Source organism: Formica exsecta, unplaced genomic scaffold (genome assembly GCF_003651465.1).
Source record: "Formica exsecta isolate Colony F162 unplaced genomic scaffold, ASM365146v1 scaffold614, whole genome shotgun sequence".
Taxonomy (NCBI): domain Eukaryota; kingdom Metazoa; phylum Arthropoda; class Insecta; order Hymenoptera; family Formicidae; genus Formica; species Formica exsecta.
The window spans coordinates 370,174-388,835 of NW_021853375.1; the positions used below are offsets into that span (position 1 = coordinate 370,174).

Here is an 18,662-nt window from a genome sequence, read left to right on the forward strand (position 1 = left end):
AATAATGGAAGAAATGTGGAAAATTACGGAACAAATTTTTTTAACGGTTATTCAATGCATATTAAATCTTTGTCACGACTAGCAGCTGACATTTTACGAGTGATAATGTAAATAATAGTTATGAACCCAATCGAATAGTTTAACTAAATAGCTGATATAGACATGTATAATAGGTATAAAATGATGAATTGATAGTAGACAGCTTTCATAAATCCGCAATCTTATCTTACATCGCGTCGTTAATCGTCCTGAATCGACACACAGATACAGGCGCAACATTCCATTCCATGTATGTATTTTAAGCGATAAATTGATCGACCTAAACAACTCGTCAAAATGCTGACGCATGACCTGCCCGACATGACAGGCGTCATGGACTTCGCGTGTCCCGCTCAGCCGGTTTAATACTATTCGGTTACATGTATTATTCAATCAGCCAATAAGAAGGAAGACACGCGATTTATGCAATCTACACGGGTGAAAGCTGAGGGACCTTAGCGTGGGTGGACACATCACACGTGAATCATCTTCGTTCTTAAATTATGAGTAAAGATGTTTGAGTATTTATAATGGAGAAATGTCGACGAAATAAATTTCTTAAGAGGAATAAATCGGGAAAAATAAATTTCTTCAAAAATTAAATAAATTAAATTAAATACATACTTAAAAATTAATTTAAATATATAAAAATTTATTGAAATAAATTTAATCAAAGGAAATTAAAAATACTTGGTAGAGATAAAAAATTTATACTTAGAAAATGATCATAAATCATACTTTTTTACAGAAATTAACTTAATTATGTTAAATCGTTGTGATAAAATTTTAAAATTATATTGTAATAAAGTGTATTTCTTTTCTAATCACCATATTTTTGGTACTCGATAAAAATTTATGACACAGCAGCATTAAGATGTTTATAACAAATACGATGTAGAATCGCGAATTATGCGTTTTCTTGGGAAGACCGAATTAAGATTTTTTTATCACGCGCACAATTGTCCAAGTGATTATTCACAAAGCCTACAAAAAATATCCTAATCAAATTTGACTATTAGCGTATAGTTTCGTTGCCAGCTGGGTGTCTTTGATTGTTAATAGCACCGTAATAAAGATCTCTTTACATCTAGATTATATGCGCGGCTTGAAAGGAAGCCGGCTTACAAGCGCTATAAAGCAATAAAAGTCGATTTACCTTCTGTATACGCAATGGTACATCTATTTAGCGCCCACACGAAACTACATAAGACGTAGACACTAAATAATCAATCATCAAGTAGCAATTATTTTGATAAAATTAACATCTTATTTTAAAAATTTATACATATTTTTTTTTTTTACTCTTGTCTTTTTACTTTCAATTTATATTTTTAATCGAGACAAGATTTATATATAATTTAAATGACAGAATATTTTGAACGTTATTTGTTAATGCTTGAAATTTCTGATAAATAAAATTGATGAAACCAGATTCGAACTTAACGATAAATAATAATCTTAAATATATATAGATCATGAAAAGCTTAAAATTTTCGAGCTTTTTCGCTTGCACTAGATATTGTTGAAGTGTCGCTAATGCTAGGATCGGTCATTTTTAAATCGTATGAATGACTTGACTCACCGAAAACCATGCTATCCTTTTTACAAGCTCTCGTACTACATTCCATTAAAGTACTATCGCATTTTTTTAAATCGCATTTGAATCCTAAAACTCGTCTTGTCTTGAGGCTTTTATACAAAGACTTCATCTTTGCCAAGGTATGTTTTGTCGTCCTCCCAAGAAACGGCAATACGCTCTGTCAAAAGATACTCTTATTAAGATTCTTGAGTTCGCGCAAAAATATTTCGGCGATGAAGAGGAGTAGAATAAAACCTGCAATTTTTCTGACGTTTCTTTTATTGTTGTTTTTACTTGGTCGGACAGTTCTCTTGCGGACTTTGTATCGGATTTCGTTTGACGAGATGATGATTCACGCAATATTTGCGGTTTGCCATCCGATGTTTGAGCTCTGAAATATATAAAATACAAGATAGTGCGGTCGGACCATCTTCGAACTAATTGTGTAAAGATAATTTCTGTATCCGTTAATATGTATACACGCATATATGTATATCTCTCTCTTCTACATTTTTATGATATATTTTTATGATCTATTAAAACAATCATAAATATATATAATTAAAAATTGTAAAAGTAATAAATTAATAATATTATTAGTTGCTAAAAAATGTCGATTTGTCTGAATCTTAGTTAGTTTAATTGATTATTTGTGTGTTGTTACAATTATAGAATTTCAGAAAGAGGCAACAATATCATTTAAACAAGGATAGAAATTAATCAGTATTGACAAAATCAATCATCAATCAAATTATATATACCTATCTTTGTTCTCTCTATAATGTGTGCATGATTTCGAACATCCGCTTCTAAAAGAGAATGACTTAATCCTCTCTACAGGCTTGCACGATCCTGAACATTGCTCGTTCTCAATTATCGGTATACTTTTCTTTTTCTTCAGAAAAAGAAACGTTTCGGATGATTTAAAATTCAAGATACAAACGGATTCATTGAAAGCTGTCGATTTTTTCTCTTTCCTTTCCATTCTAAACTTTACGATGTTTCTATAAATTATTCTTATTATTCCAGCTTATTCCGATAATTTTGTCTTTGATCGTTCGAATGTCTTGCTTCATCGATTGTAAATACATCATCTTTTTGAAGCTTTCGTTTGATTATTCCGATCTGTCCTTGTCGATTTGTTTTATAATGTTGTCTTTGTTGTCCTTTATAATCGGGAAATTGCTTACAAAGTTCTTTATGTCTAGCTCATTCTTTTAGACGAGATGCTCGGAGTCGAAAGCGAAGATCTCAGTATCGCTCGTTCGCGAAGAATTACAAAAGTTTTCGAGCCCATTTTTAATCCGTGGTAACTAGCAGGAGCCGGACTCCTCGCTATTATAAGAATTTTCTCCATTTTACGTGTCTAAATTAAAAAACAAAAAATTGGTTTTCTTGCATTTATGTACATATAAGTTTACAAGATATATAATGATTAATAACGAATAAAAATGAATAAAGTGATAACCTAATTATCATCTGATTATTTACCTTATCATTATTCGATGAACGTGTACATACATTCCAAACCTTTTTTCTGAAATTTCTGCAAAACTTAACAACACTGCGATACGCGGTCGAAATTATGGAATATTTTATTTATGATAAAGTCGCTTTATAAACGCAGACATGAAATCAACAAGCTGAATTTAAAAGTTGAACATTGCAAATCTCGATAAATACAATCGATATATCTACAATGTCTGATAACATCAAGAAGTCACATAAAATGCAGAAATATAATTATTATATATTTTATATAAAAATCTCTCTTTGTACAATATCGGTAAATCGTGCTTAAATCTTTGAATACAATATTAAATCCTTTATTTAATCCCTACTTTTAGCCTTTGAAATTTTTGTTGGAAATTTTTGAATGTGATTAAAGCCTTTTTCAATGATTGTTTTCGTTCTGGGTTTATGATTTGCTATATTTCTGGATGAAACCTCCTAGAAGCAGCAAGAAAGTAATAATCGATAAATATCAGAAAATAAGATTTACAAATGAGATATAAGTTTTATTTACCCCGCTTAAATTCACATTTGATTCAAAATCGGCAGTGACAGCCTTTCTTTTTCCAGTATTTTCGCTGCTAAATGTTTCTCGGGGCTTTAATCTCTCTTCGAACATTGTTTGTGTGTTCTGACCGTACCATATTTCTCTCGGTAGCAAAACTGAAAATCATACAAGTATCAGTTTGATGTAGATTATTAGATCGCATTACATTATTACTAAAAATCTCTAATATTAATAGTATGTAATTTTCAATTTTAATTATATTCTTTTTCTTTCTCAATATTCGCGTTTTACTATTTGATCTGTCAGTCTCCTTTTTTTTATCTTGAAATTGCATTTTGTCACGTGTTTCTTTGGATGTAGGTGATATGTCTGGTGATATTTTCTCTTCGTCGCTTCTACTTTCCTGCGTTTCCGTCCAAAATTCGGAAGCAACAATATTCTGTTTACTTGTAACAGCTCTTTTAATATATCGTTGAGTCGGTTCATGTCCATCAGTACTAAAAAAAATTATCCTTTTCAAAATATCTTTTCAAGAACATTTATACGTTATCCATTAAAATTTAATAGATTCTATAATCGTATGATTTCTATAATTGTATGGTTCTATATCGATATGATTTTCGAATATTGTTCAAAATATGACAAGAGGAATTAATGGCTATACAAGCTATATTAATTTAATATAATTAAGCTGTTTAAAAAAATCGCACGAATAATCTTAAAAGAATAAAATTTACTTTGCAACTTTAATCAACGTTGATTTTATATCAAAATTGTAATGTGGAGCTATGTAAGCATCTGAGCACTCTTCCGTATGCTCCTTCCAAGGATCTATAGGTCTTTCCAATTCTCTCGAAGAAGTTCTAAAATTGGAACCGGTAACATCACTTCTTTTTTGCGATTTTACTATCACAAAATGACGTGGGAGCTATAGAAAATTATAAACGTTATAAGTACATACTTTACCATTTATTAAATCATTGCAAAATTATTTATTATTTAAACACGGCAATTTGGAAACTGTATTGATTTTTAATTCATAAAGTTCTCGGTGAAAGTAAGAGATTAAAAGAAATTTTTATACCTGCTCGGTCCCTTCTTCGAGCAATATTAACGTAACCGATGACCCATCTAAAACCCCATGGAGATGTGGCAATTTTCGTTGGCAACAATCAGTCGAACGCGCCTTTAGAAGTTTCCACCAAGAATTTTCATTTTCCAAAAATGTCTTTATCTTTCCCATTTCCCATAAACAGTTGTCTATTGTGTCGCGAACGTTTTTTAAATCAATTATCCCGGCATCCGCCAACGGTTCCAATGCATCTTCCCGTGGAATCTTTCTCTAAATTTTAATATTATAACGGATATATAGTGTTCCAAATTATCCATTGTTATTTTTCAAATTCATATTTATTCAAGGCGTTCGTGTTATTAATAAATTATCACTTTGTCACGCTTTGAGCAATCGAGATCCTGAACATTTCTCCTTGATTCCTGAATTTTATTTACAACAGGATCGGCATTGTAGAAACGTGAATCAAATTCGGATCTCAAATCCGTACCGACTTTCGCATTAGATCTACTTGGCTCACAGCACTCCCTTCGTCTCCTGACAGGCAAATTATAAAGGTTTTTCAGAGTGCGTGAATTGATAGCGTACGGCGAAGTAAGACGAGAACAAATCTTGCACGGAGGTTCCTGCAAAAAATAAAATATTACATTTGGCGGGATACACACATTGTCAGAGATATCCTTGTAATATAACCACATATTTCCAGCAATTAAAAATTTTTATTTGCAGATCTAATGTCTAAGAGGCGTAATATTTACGCAGTTGCATCAATTATAATTTATGCACGTTAAACTATCTAAAAATGTAATATAGGTTACGTACCATCCAGGTTAGAAATTTTTTATATTTTCTCTATATTTTTTTCAATTTCAATGCGTTTCATAAAGCATCGTCATCTTATATTCAAATAATATATCCTTAAGTTATATGTATCTGAGCTTGCATGTTTTGTTATCTTTTTACCAGAGATTTATCAATGTTACATTATTTTAAAATTTGAAGTATGTATATTAAAGAAGCCTGGACGTGTGTGTGAGAGATGACGTAACATTGTTTTTGTAAGAGAGAGAAACTTCAAGTAGTTATTGTAAAATAATAAATTATTTATAAAATTCGGAATGAATATGTCATTTTGTTAAAATAGATATTATACACATATATTACGAATATTAATCTCTACAGGATTTTAATAGTCATTTGCATTTATACACACACACATGCACACACGCTTGAATTACGAAATATTAATTTAGTTTTAGTCTTGTCGATTAAATTCACTTTTCATAAAAGATAACATTTTGTCTTCTGTCTTACGTAAAAACCTACGATCTTTAATGGCATACGGTCACTCTAATCCGGATAATCTCTTTGAAAAATGAATCAGCTGACTCATACTGAAAAATGAATCAACATTTGTACTACTAACGACGCAAAGTTTGTCTTGTGAAAATTGCCTTTTGTATCCATCTCAATGTCAAGAAGCTTAAGAGCGTTTCTTTTCGCAACACAATGTAGATGCCCACCGTGCATGATAATAACTCTTAAACCTGCTTATTCGTTTTTTACGGACAACATAATATAATATCATGCTCAACAAATTACGCAGTATTTTGCTAACAAAGTTCTCAGACTTCTCCAAATTCTCTAGCTTTTCTACAGAGTGTTTAAAAAAAAGGTAATATATTTTAAGAGGATTTAGTAAAATATTAAAATATTAAAATATTTTACCGCTTTTTTTTAAACACCCTGTATAGCATAGGATATAATATACCTCTAAATTTTCCATGCAATAGATCATATTAAATATTTGTAAAGTCCACGTTCCGAAAAAAAATTGAAGCGTTATAATACGATCTATCTTTACGGGGGATGCATCGCAATTCGATGTTCTGCGACGTGAAAATGCGGATTTAAATTGTGGGTCAAAAAGTCGGGCATTGAAGAGGCGAGCTTGTAAACGCTTCGTTTACGCGACAGCCCGAAATCGGTCGCGTTCTCCCTTGAAATCTTGCGCGACCGAGCAACCCGCATAATTGCATTGTGACGAGAGCCGCAAGTCGCGCACGGTCGGATTCACAATGGATGAAATGTTGAAAATAAAAAAGTCAACGAGAGATGGTCACCGGGATAAAATCAGGACTTTCGAGAAAGAGAAAGTGTCGCCTTCCCATTCATTTGCAAAAGAGCGTGGCGCGCGGCGCTATTGAGGCTCGTAAATAGGATCACTTTCCTACAAACGCAGGTAAGACGCGGCTTGCAATAGCGCCGAAATTGGGTCATTCAGGTGCAAAGTAGGGTAAACCCACAATTCTTTTCTAATCTTAATATTCCACTCGATTCTTCTTCATCTACCCCGGTGTCGACCTCCTTTAAGAACGGATTTCGCTGCACTGCGCCGTGAAATTCATTTCATGATCTCGTTTCCCTCCCGCCGTTGCCCTGACCCTAAACTCGACCGTGCGTGTAATTAAGTGGTAAAAGAAAATTTTTCACGGTACACACGCACATCTCGTATCTCTCTGTATCCCTTAAGTTAAAGATCGCGCAATTATCTTATGTTATTACGAAACTGTAATAATCTATATATAAAAAGTCACATGTCTGCGATGTTCATAAGACATTAATAACATCGATCTCCGTATCATTGTATTGCAAGGAGCGTATCCATGACGAATGCCGTACCTTTCAAGAACTTATATCTTATATCCCCTTGCATTTAAACCCGCTTTCATCCACGATTTTCTTTCTTTTAAGAATCTTCAGGGCGAAATAAAAGAAAGTATGACCGCGTTAAGGAAGTTTCACGGCAGGCACGTATGTAACGGGCGAAGAATGTGAGGCGCGCGCGATAAAATTCAGCTCGTAAATCTTCGTCGAGTGGATTGTTTGCAGACGTAGCCGGTGGATGCCCCGAAGAGGTTGCTCCATCCCGAAATTGGGTTATTCAAGTGCAAAGCAGAGCGTCGATGGCGGACGAGAACGATTCTTCAACGTCCCCTCCACTCCGAAGGCTCCGAGCATTTTTTTTTTTTTTTTTTTTTTTTTTTTAAAAAAAAAAATATCGGTCGAATTCTATCAATCTATTGAAATTTTATCCTATCAATCTGTGAAATTTATCCACCAATGTATTAGAATTTAGCGAAAGATTGGAATTTTGTTGACGCAAAAATATTATTTTTCTTAGCGTGTGTATTTTTCTTCCTCCTCGAAATTTAAACGGTTATTAAATACACATAGCAGTCATTAACCTAGGTCGTTGACCGGATCAACGGATGGATAACAGTTTTACAGGCAGAATTAAATTAAATTAAATTAATTAAGTGAATGCATTTTTATCAAATTCAAGAGACTTTCAAGATAGCGATCTTCTTGCCTTGAATAATATCGCGCGGCTTGGTTGCTGTACGATTTTCCCAAAACAAAGGCTACTTGTAATCGCTACTTGTCGAGTGCGTTCTCGCAGCCGCGTCCTGATAACAATAATGACATGATAATTATACCGCGAGCCAGACAAGCGCGTCTGTTTCGGCGTCAGATTCGACTTAATGAGAACGAAATTAAAAGACGATTTCTTGTTCATGGCAACCGTGAAAATTGGAGGGTTAGGCGAGTTCATGAATTTCCATGTAAAACGTTTCTCTTTTCAAAGCTGGTATATCTCACGTTAATATCGTATTGTATTGCGTAAAAACGACGTGACCATCGTATTCTTCTAGATTTTTTACGAGCATGTTCTATCCGATATTCGAATAATTTAAAAAAAAAAATCTTTGAGTATAGCACTCTATACGAATCGTCCTAAAATTATGAAGCCACTTGTATAACATTTTGTATACATATTTAGCAAGAAAAAATTGCTTTTTTTCTTTTCATAGAGTCATTATATTTTGCATATGACACGCGTTACATTTTTCTGTATATATATTATTTGCATATTATAAACGAAAAAAACTTATAAAAATGTGACTTTTTTAAATTAAATAGTTCTCATCTCTAATAAGTAAAATGTATAATCACTATCGCAACATATTACACTCTATAAAAATATAAATAGGAATTATTACGTGAATCCGTTTTGTATCGTCATCTCATCCTTTTTTGTAATTTCGTAGAAAAAAAAGATCCAACTTTCCGTCGTAAATTTTAATCGAATTGGATTGTTGGCAAACACACATTGTGTTAGCAATCGCGTGTGCATGTTTGCGGGAGAAACTGACCAGACTTTCAAGATCATAGCGTAAAGGAAGACCACCTAGCATACTACTATAGAATGCGGTGACTCTAAAAAGGCTTCTCCACAACCATTTGTCGCGATATGAAAGATTTCGTCGATTTTCTAACCGAGTTAACAGGTAACCAAGAACCAGGTAAATGCACTGCGGGATTTTTATATACTGGCTACATTGAATACATGTTGGACAAAGCAAAACCGATCGTCTCTTATACCAGAAAGCGAAAAGTCGGTCAAAAAGTCAAAATGGACTAATTGTTGTCTTTGTTGAAGTTTTTTACGCCTCTTCTTTCAGAAACTTTTCTCCTTAACTAGAATAATATTTGGAAAAAAATGAATTTTCTCTACCATTTTTTTCTGTGGTTTCATATTCTTCCTTGGTAGCTTTTCAATGTGAAAGTTTCGTGTATCGTTTAACAATTTTATAACGTTCGGCAAAATTAATTCGAGCAATGTAAGATCATAAAAAATAAATTCTTTAGCTAAAATAAATATAACAAAACATTAGTCATAATTTTTTATATATTTTAAAACAACATGTGATGAAATATTCAAAAAACTTCATAATAGATACAAATATTATATATGATATCTCAATACATAAATCTGATTTCGAAATAACCGTGACTGTAAACTTGAATGCGCTCTGGAAGAAAACAAATTTTTTCCAGGGTAGCAATAAAGATGTTTATATCTGATTTTTCTCCTTTGATATGAAATAAAACGAATTTATGAGTAGATGACTTCCTTCCGTGCATCTCGTGAGTTTGAATAGAGACGACGTCGCGGATTTCCAAATTGCCTTTTTAATGTAGCCGCTTTTACAATGCTGCGATTTCCTTTTTTCATTTTTACCCAGGACACCCGAATTATGCGTCACGGTCGTTGTGTTCGAATACGTGCTGCTTGACACCCTTTTTCGGCTTTTCCAAGAGATCCTCTCGCGCATCAAAATGGAGGACCTCCTACGGATTTATTCGAGACAAAGTTGGTATATCGATTGCAGACGATTCGCGAGATATACGTGAAAAGTGAAAAACTTGCGACGACACGAGCATCGCCGTTTCATGCAAAGGCTAGTACGACTTGGGTGGTCGCGTGAAATATGTCGCCGCTATTGAAACATGATTTTAGCATGAGTGGATAGAAGCACGGTATTATTCGTATCATTTGTATTCGCGCGTTTTACGAGCACACGTACAAAGTATGCATAGGCTCCCATAAGTAAGGTTTATAATACGCGAGAGAAAAATATGTGTGTCTAAAATAGATTTCGTCGCAGCTGTTCAACTATCTGTATCTTTCGTTAAACTAGTCGCTATGTATAATTCCTATTTATAAATTTAACTACGAAATTTTTCTAATAATAAATTTCATGTACAAGATGTTATATAATCTACTTTTTAATATTAATTTACAAAATTATTTAATAATCAAAAATTTCATTTATAATCTATTTCTAATATTAATTGACAAAATCATTTAATAATCAATATATATAATCAACTTCAATGTTAATTTAAAAAATTATTTTTTGGATAATAATTATCTGCGGATATAAAATGAGGGGAGAACATACATGTGTTAGAAAGCCATCAAAAGTACTATATCTTTCAACAAGATCGCTTTGTGCCGTGTAAAATCTGATCACCCTATTCGTAGGTCACGACGCGAATGATTTTGTGCGATGTTGTATGAAATCGTCGAGTGTCATCGCACCGTATGAAATCGTTCAAGCGTTAAGATCGCCCGAAGTCAATCGGGTCGCACCCGGCAGACAAGAAAGCTTGTAAAGCGCGCGCGTTCTGGGTGGCCGCTTTGCCGCGCGCGTTACGTTTCTTAATATTATGCGGACCACGCAGCTGTACGAGCTGTTGTTCCCCAATTGGGCTAGCACGAAAAAAACGTCGGCGAGAAAAATCGCCGCGTCCGCCGAGAAAGGGCGAACACCATAAATGTCTTCTCAAAGCTTAAGCCGTACCCGTATTGGGTAAAACTCTCGTAAAAAGGCGAGTTTGCTTTAATCAGGACTACAATAATATCGGGAAATAATTAATTTTACGAAATCAAAGCAGTTTTATTACAGTCGTTATGTGTAATCAGCGCAACTGATAATATTACACATATAAAATAATATAATTTTATTTATGCAAAGAGAAAACACGTAATATGTTGCAATCTTGACAATCATATTTACTCTGGATTTATTGTGGACGATATTTAAATAAGATAATAATTTGACTGACAATGAGATCGATTACTAAATAGAACAATATGGGATAAATTTTAAAACACATATCTTGTAAATCGAAAAAAAAAACAAGACAAATTCATTTTTTTATCCAAGAGATCTGAGTTTCCCCGCCTTTCTCTCGACATGAGCACATTTAAACGATGGGATATCGCTAGATCAGGGCCACCCTGAACGCCAAAAAGTCTTTGACTTCTGCGGTCCGTTTCATCCCAACACGACGAACGCATAGATCATCGGGTGTCGCTCTGTTTATACCACAAACGTCCAAATAACGTCGCCGACTATTCGGGATCTATTAAGTGCGGGTCTTCTCAAAAGATCTATATGGACGGAAGGGAAAAAAGGGGGCGCGCGCTGAATATACCTGAATCCAGCGCGTTCTAAACCGCCGGCCATTGATGTCACCGCGCTATATAGCCGGTGTCTCGTCTCTTGTTGTCTAAATATTTGAACCATTTACAGGATACAATTTCGTGGATCATGGTCGCGTATAAGATCTGTTACGGACCGAGGTGCGATATAACACGCGCTTTTATTGTCAGCTTCCGCAAGCAGATGTCAAACTTGGAGGCTTTAAATATTTATGACTGATGTATTACGAGGGTCTTGTTTATAACAACTCGTTACAAGAGATGCATATATAGTACATACTGTTACATATTAAGATTAAATGCGATACATTTAAAAGATATATAAAATAAATGTATACGAAAGTATATAAGAAAAGACATACATATTTATTCTCCATTAACATTAGGTCATCTTTATTAGAGTTTTATTTTATATAAATTTCCCTTGAATTAAACATACAGATAAAATCTTTTACGCAAGGTATGATTTACATTTAGCGATAGAACAAATGCTAATTTCCAAATACTGTGAAATATTCGACAACCGGCCATTTTAGAGACATTTGAACGAAAACGATTGTCAGGGGCAAAGAGAGAAATGGGCCAAGCTATACCTGGTTCCGAAACCTAGATCGATTCTGTCAACCATTAATGTCACCGCAGAGAGTTCCGACAATGTGTTTGCACTCCGCACCATCCGGGGTGTGCCTACAACGTGGCGCATAGTTACACGCTGCCCTCCTGCCCTCGAGAGAGCCCCTATTGATATCTATCTGGCGACACCGCAACATCCTTCTCTTGATCCGCCGACACCGGCCTCGCCGAAATCCTCTATTCGTTCGGCATCCTCGAAGGTCGGGCCGTCTTTTTCCACAACCGGTCCGACTCGGCGAACGCTCGCTCCTCATCACCAAGAACCGCCATCAGAACGTCTCATTTTCGGATTGTCTCATTTCAATCCCTATCTCTCGGCGACGTTATTATCAGCGTATCAGTTACGTGAGGAGAAAGAGATATTTTATTTTTAATAAATTAAGATTCAAAACGCGGTTTCTCTAATCTAACAGCCGCATGTTAGCGTCGCAGATTTTTAGCTCGCGTGCTTTTCGCAACGTGATAATTTCAATACTCAGCTGAACAAGGCATCGAAGAAGCAAAGTGCTAATATCGCTTGTACCTATCGCCCTCGAGATCGAAATATCCTCGTCTGTGAGATGATCTATCCGCTCGTAACATGCGTCACGCACACGCACAATTCCTCACACGCTCATTCTCCAGCGCGATGAATCCCCCTCCTCGGACGCTATGTATTCATTATCGCTCCCATGCAGGGGCGTACACTTCTAATGATTAGCAGTTGTTTGGTTACGCCCTGGCAACGGCAATTGCGAGTTGGCAGAAGCACCTCGAAGCGCACCGACTTGTTTATCGAGTTCGCATTAGCATCGCACAGAGTGCTGTTGGATTTATACGTCATAAGAGATTTAAAGGATAACTTTAAATATTTGAAAATAATTCAATGCTTCTAATACGTCCGCGGATATATAAAAGTGAGTACATGATATTGTACAATACGATTTCTGGATAGTGACAAAGAAAACTCTGATAAATTAAGATTAAAAATAGTAATTTTATCTCCTGACAATTTTTTTAAAAAATTATGAATTTTTCTAACGAGAAAAGATGGCGTATATCTTTTATCAAGAACAATTTAAAATAATCTTGACCGACTGTTAAAATCGCAACGCTTTCAGATCATCACAAATCAGTTTTTTTTTTTCATTAATGAGCCCATTTGCAGTATCGCAAATATATATATAGCGGAATATAGGAGTGATTAAAACGCGGTACTTAAGAGCGAGTGATTTTGTAAAGACAGGAATTTGTGCGACGCGCTTACAATTGAAGAGTTGGTTGCTAGACAAAATTGGAGAACAATTACCTGTTTCTCTCTCTCTTTCTTTCGTTTGTCAACGGTTAGACTTTGCTGACAAGCGTTAAAGGTGCGCGATTTCAATGCACGCGCGAATAGACACTTCGTGTTCTAATCGTACGGTTTATTGATCCTCTACTTCCATCCTCCTCCCTCTTGTCCCCCATTCATCACAAACAGTCGTTAATCACGCGCAATGTCGTTGATCTTTCGACGAGAAATACGCTCATTAACTCATTGACGTATCAATAATCTTTTTCGAATAAGAAATGCGAGCGTTACAGATCGATTCCGCAGTTGCTTCTGGTCTCGCTTCCCAGTCACTTAATTTGCTTGGAGATAGTCTTGTAATGAGAACTTGCGAAAGTTTGCTGATAAACAGAAACTTGTCGAAATTAATGATCCATTATTTCGCAATAATGAATATAAATCATTACAATTATTTATAGGCATGCATCCAATTGCATTGCCGAAAAAAATTTTTAATAATAATATTATTAATTACATAAAACTCTTGCACAATTTCGTAATTATTGTCAATATTTACTGGCTTTTCGCCTTTATTCCATTTTATTTCCGAACCAATACAAACGAGTTCAGATATGATTTCTTCAAGCTTGAGGACGTCAGCGTCGACCACGAGAGTGCAGCAGCGACAGGAGTCGAGTCTTCCAGTCTGGAACGAGGTATGGAGACGCGATTGGGAAAGCGACAGATGTGTTTTCTTTCTGTCGCCGAAGGGAGGGAAGAGAAAAGGCCCCCGTCGCCGGGTGAGAGGGGAGACCATACATCAGCGGTCCCGCGTACTTGCGTTCCCACGCGACGCGCATTATGCGAGCGAGAATTCTCCCTCCCGTTTATCGACTGTTCGGATTCCTAATGTCATCTCTTTTCCCTCGTCGTCGAAATCGAAGGGTGGAGCGTTTCGCCAAAGGCGGCGACACGGTGGTGATGCGTCGCTTCCCGAAACATCTCCACCCTGTCGATGCGACAAAAGCATTTCTACTCCCTCCTGATCATGCGACAATTTCCGCGAGAAAAGTTGTAGAATCGCGAACAATCGAATTTGTCAGAAATTAATTGAATCGTAAAATTATCTTTTTTTGGACGCAACCGTCTGACATACTTTAGATTCTAAAATTTAACTTTATTAAGCAATCTATTATCAGATAACTTTTGCATCATTTTATTCTTGCAATGTAATAACGCGCACATCATTTTTATATAAAATCGAGAGTTGAATTTTTCATAAAACTCGATTCGAAAGTTTCACAACATAGTTTGTGATTTATGAGCGTCATTATATTATGCATGTAAAATATATGGTTAATATAGTTAAATATAGTTCTCTCTCAAAGGAACGCGAGAAACGAAAACTGTCGCCGCAAGCGCTGTGCAATCCGTCGTTGGAGATTGCAGTTCATTAGTTTAAGGAGGATCTGCAATGCGACCTCGAGTCAAAACGGAGAGAAAGATCCGGGTTCTCCGCCTCTCTTAAATGAAATCAGTATATTGTCACTGATAAGCATATGATTTCAGTTATATGTATAGCATTTCAAACAGTCAAATCTCATTGAAAAAAAATCAGTTAATAATAGTGGCTGATTTTTCAGTGAAATCTTATTGTAAAATAAATAAATAATAATAAATGAAATATAAGATAATAAATGAAATATAAAACAAGAAGCAAATTATGAGTGTTTTCACTGAAGATCATTAAAATACTCACTAATCTTGGGTAAAACTTTGTCATTGTTTTAATCAGTGACATTTTCACGATTTAATTTAAAAGAGCATCGGAATCATTATCCAGCGATACAAATCAGAGCCTTCCGTGAAGAGTGTGTTTCGCGGGATCACATCGACTTTTCTCCCTCGAGAAGCGGCCACGTAAGTCGCTTCTAAAGATTCAGAAAGATCGCCGCCGCTAATACTTAAAGCGCCTTTGGGTTTCGTTACGGGTATAATGGCGCCCGCGTTTGTCAAAACACGTCAAAACACAATCCCGGCCACGAAATCATCTCGCCGGGATCCAGTCACGCCCCGCGATACATCCACGTCCCCGTGGATCGTTTAGGCGGGCTTCAGGTATATATCGAGAAAGAGAAAGAGAGAGAGAGAGAGAGAGAGAATAGCGCCTTGTTCGCGCGCGCGTACGACCCTTGTTGCCGAGTCATTCGGGCAACATTATTCTCCTACGAATTCGGAAAGTAAAAATTCTCGTGCTCGCTCCGTAATGATTCAGCTCGATGTCGACGAAGCTCACGTTGCTGTCCGCCTTCTACGATTAGATTCGTGACAACAGCGAGCGCGAGTTGTAAGGCCACGAATGATCGAGAGATCAATCTTATGCACAATCTGTGTATATAATGACGTCGCGACATTGGTTAGGCTTAGGATATTGTCGACAAGATACGAATAATATACGCCAAATCTCTTCTCATCGAGAAAACTATTTTTAAAAGTATTGAAACTTTCTGAAAAATATAAAGAGAGAATACGAGTTCAATATGTGAACGTTGACTTTTTTTATAAAAAGTGTTTTAATTAAAAAGTTTTCTAATTAAATTACATTAAATTACATACCGCGAAATAATTTAAATTGTATTAATAAAAAAAAAAATGTATCTCCACGCGTGGATCCTTTATGTGTGTAAAAAAAAAAATGTAAAAAAAGTCATCTCTTCACAAAATTTATCGATATAAAAAATATAGCTTCCGAGAAAGTTAAACGTAAATGTAACTGATAAATTTCTTTTTATCACTTACACTAGATAATTGATCCCTCACTGACTCCATTATTAACACACGTATAATTATACGTATAGATTGATAGCGAGCCATAATTCAGTAAAATAACACACAGTGTGCTTAATACAAAGTAAAGAAATTTCAAACGAACGCAGTGATTAATTGTCAATAATTAATTTACTCTGAGATAATGCAGGCAAAGCCGTATCAACTTGTCCAGATTGGCATCGCGTCGGGCGCATTAATATTAACAAGATTCATGAAACCGCAACTTCACGCGTCGGTCGAAAGGGGAGAGAAAGTTAAAGAGCGAACGCGAATTTACAACGGACCGGTTGCATGCTTAATTACGGGCGAACGCGTTAATGATAATCGTGCGGCGATCAGGCTGTAACTTATAAGTTTATAACGCGACTCGCGCGCAATTTGACGTAATCCCTCTCGCGTGGTTCCACGAACCATGTGGCCGCGCGTTCCCGCTCGAGCCGCACACACGCTCGTGGGATCTTGACTTTATTTATGCAACGACACTCGCGTGTCGTCTTATCGGCCGATTAGGAGGAGCGTTATTAGGTGACAGAGATCGCGTGGTTAAGCGGCATGGTAGCCAGGACCGCCAGTAATGTCCAGCAGTCACGTTACGTTGTCGAGGAGGGGAGGAGACCGGGGAAAATTCACGAGGAATCAAGCGCTCGTTATTCACAGACGAGACTCGCCGCGGTGGCGGCGAAAAATCACGAACCTGTTGTGATAAGGATGAAGAAACGTTTCGACGAAAGGATATGTCGTTTTGATTCCGAACTAACGGATCTCGCCCGTCGAGAGCTTTTCTTTCGAGGAGAAACGAATATATCGCGCAGTCGCGCCGCCGCTCCTACTTAATTGCGCGTTTAATTACTCGGCTACCGTTGCACGCAGCTACCGGTCGAGAGGTAAAACCCTCCCTCGCGATAACTTACGCCGCGATCGCGAACGCGATACGGATCCACCGCCGCTCGAGTGTAAACGGCGAAAGAGGAGTCGTTCCCGCGCGCCCTGATGTGATAAGCGCGTTTCGCGCGCCAGTGTTTCCAGGAGATTCAGCTCTATAAACGTACATACGTATTAAGCTCGACATCTACAAAGGCCTTACGAAAAAGATTAATTAGCGCGTTCGAGAAGCACGTGAGCCGGAATGACAAACAAGACGTTTGCCGATCGAGCAATTTCAGATTCAATTACAAAGATCTCGATCAATCATTGATCAAACTGATCAAACAGAGAGATCAGAGAATAATAAATGTATTAAGATAAAAATTCTTACAGAAACATATCGAGCATTTATAACGAACGACGAAAAAGATATTGTTGAATTTACATACTTGTCGTTATAGATAATCAAACATCGAGAATTCCATGTAACACGTGTTACATATAAAAAAAAAATCTCAAAATGACCATGCTTTCTTATTCTCGCTTAATTTCGAATATTCTCCTATATGAGATTACAATCCGCAAGGATTTATTTCATAAAGAAATATCGTAAACACACGGGAATATCGTACAATCTAAAATATGATAAGCTTTTATACAGACATTTTATTTATGATCAACGATGAATTAAAGCTTCAAAAAACAGATTCATTCAAAAATTTATATAAATTTTCTCAAATAATTCAGACATGGATGTTTTTTTTGTTTCTAGTAGAACCATTGATAGATTCTATTCGGCACCGAATGGATTACAATACGAGACTTGTCCATCGGCGTCTCGTGAAATACACGTCAACGCGACGAAAGAGGTGCGAAAGATTCGACGGTAAAACTGACGCGGAGGAAAGGAACGAAAGAGCGACGGCATGATCAATACGCTAACGAGGCGAGCCGGTGCACCGTTGCATTGTGTACGGTATGCATACACACACACACACACACACACACACACACATTGCTATGGCGTGTTAACATTTCCGCGAGCAATCTCAACGGCGAGAAAAGTGACCGCGTTTTATCGCCCCTTTTTTTTCTCCCTTTCGACATAATAACGTGGCTCAGGCGCGCCTTGATTAGAAGAGGCGGAAGTCCGCGAAATGGCCTGCCGATGGTTTCTATGACGCGACTCTTAACTCTTAACCGTGGTTACATTAGTGGAATAGCGCGACTAATTGCTTTTGATTCGACACTCGTTGGAAGATTTGTATAAAACGTGGTCCGACGGGGCTTCGCAGAAGCCATAAGGCTTTTATGCCTCCAGCGCTTTCTTGCTATTAGCGAGTGGATGTGTTTTCTCGCAATTGCGTGACATGGATCGTCCTAATATTTTTTTTTTATATATTTGGGGGCTTCGCAAGGCTTTTATGCCTCCAGCGCTTTCTTGCTATTAGCGAGTGGATGTGTTTTCTCGCAATTGCGTGACATGGATCGTCCTGATCGTCCTAATTTTTATATATTTTT

General features: G+C 36.4%; 1 protein-coding gene across 1 annotated transcript in view; it reads right to left on the reverse strand.

The window, feature by feature from the left end:
* Nucleotides 1-1,389: 1,389 nt before the first annotated feature.
* Nucleotides 1,390-18,662, reverse strand: part of LOC115242659 (nascent polypeptide-associated complex subunit alpha) — a 58,698-nt gene continuing 41,425 nt past the window's right edge. Inside the window, exons 1-4 of the mRNA XM_029819115.1 lie at nt 3,110-3,435; nt 2,380-2,984; nt 1,874-2,009; nt 1,390-1,796 (exon numbers count right to left, since the gene is read on the reverse strand). Coding sequence (XP_029674975.1) covers nt 1,524-1,796; nt 1,874-2,009; nt 2,380-2,603 — 633 coding nt within the window. The 5' untranslated portion in view covers nt 2,604-2,984; nt 3,110-3,435 and the 3' untranslated portion in view covers nt 1,390-1,523. Of the gene's footprint in view, nt 1,797-1,873; nt 2,010-2,379; nt 2,985-3,109 lie in introns of the transcript that reaches the window.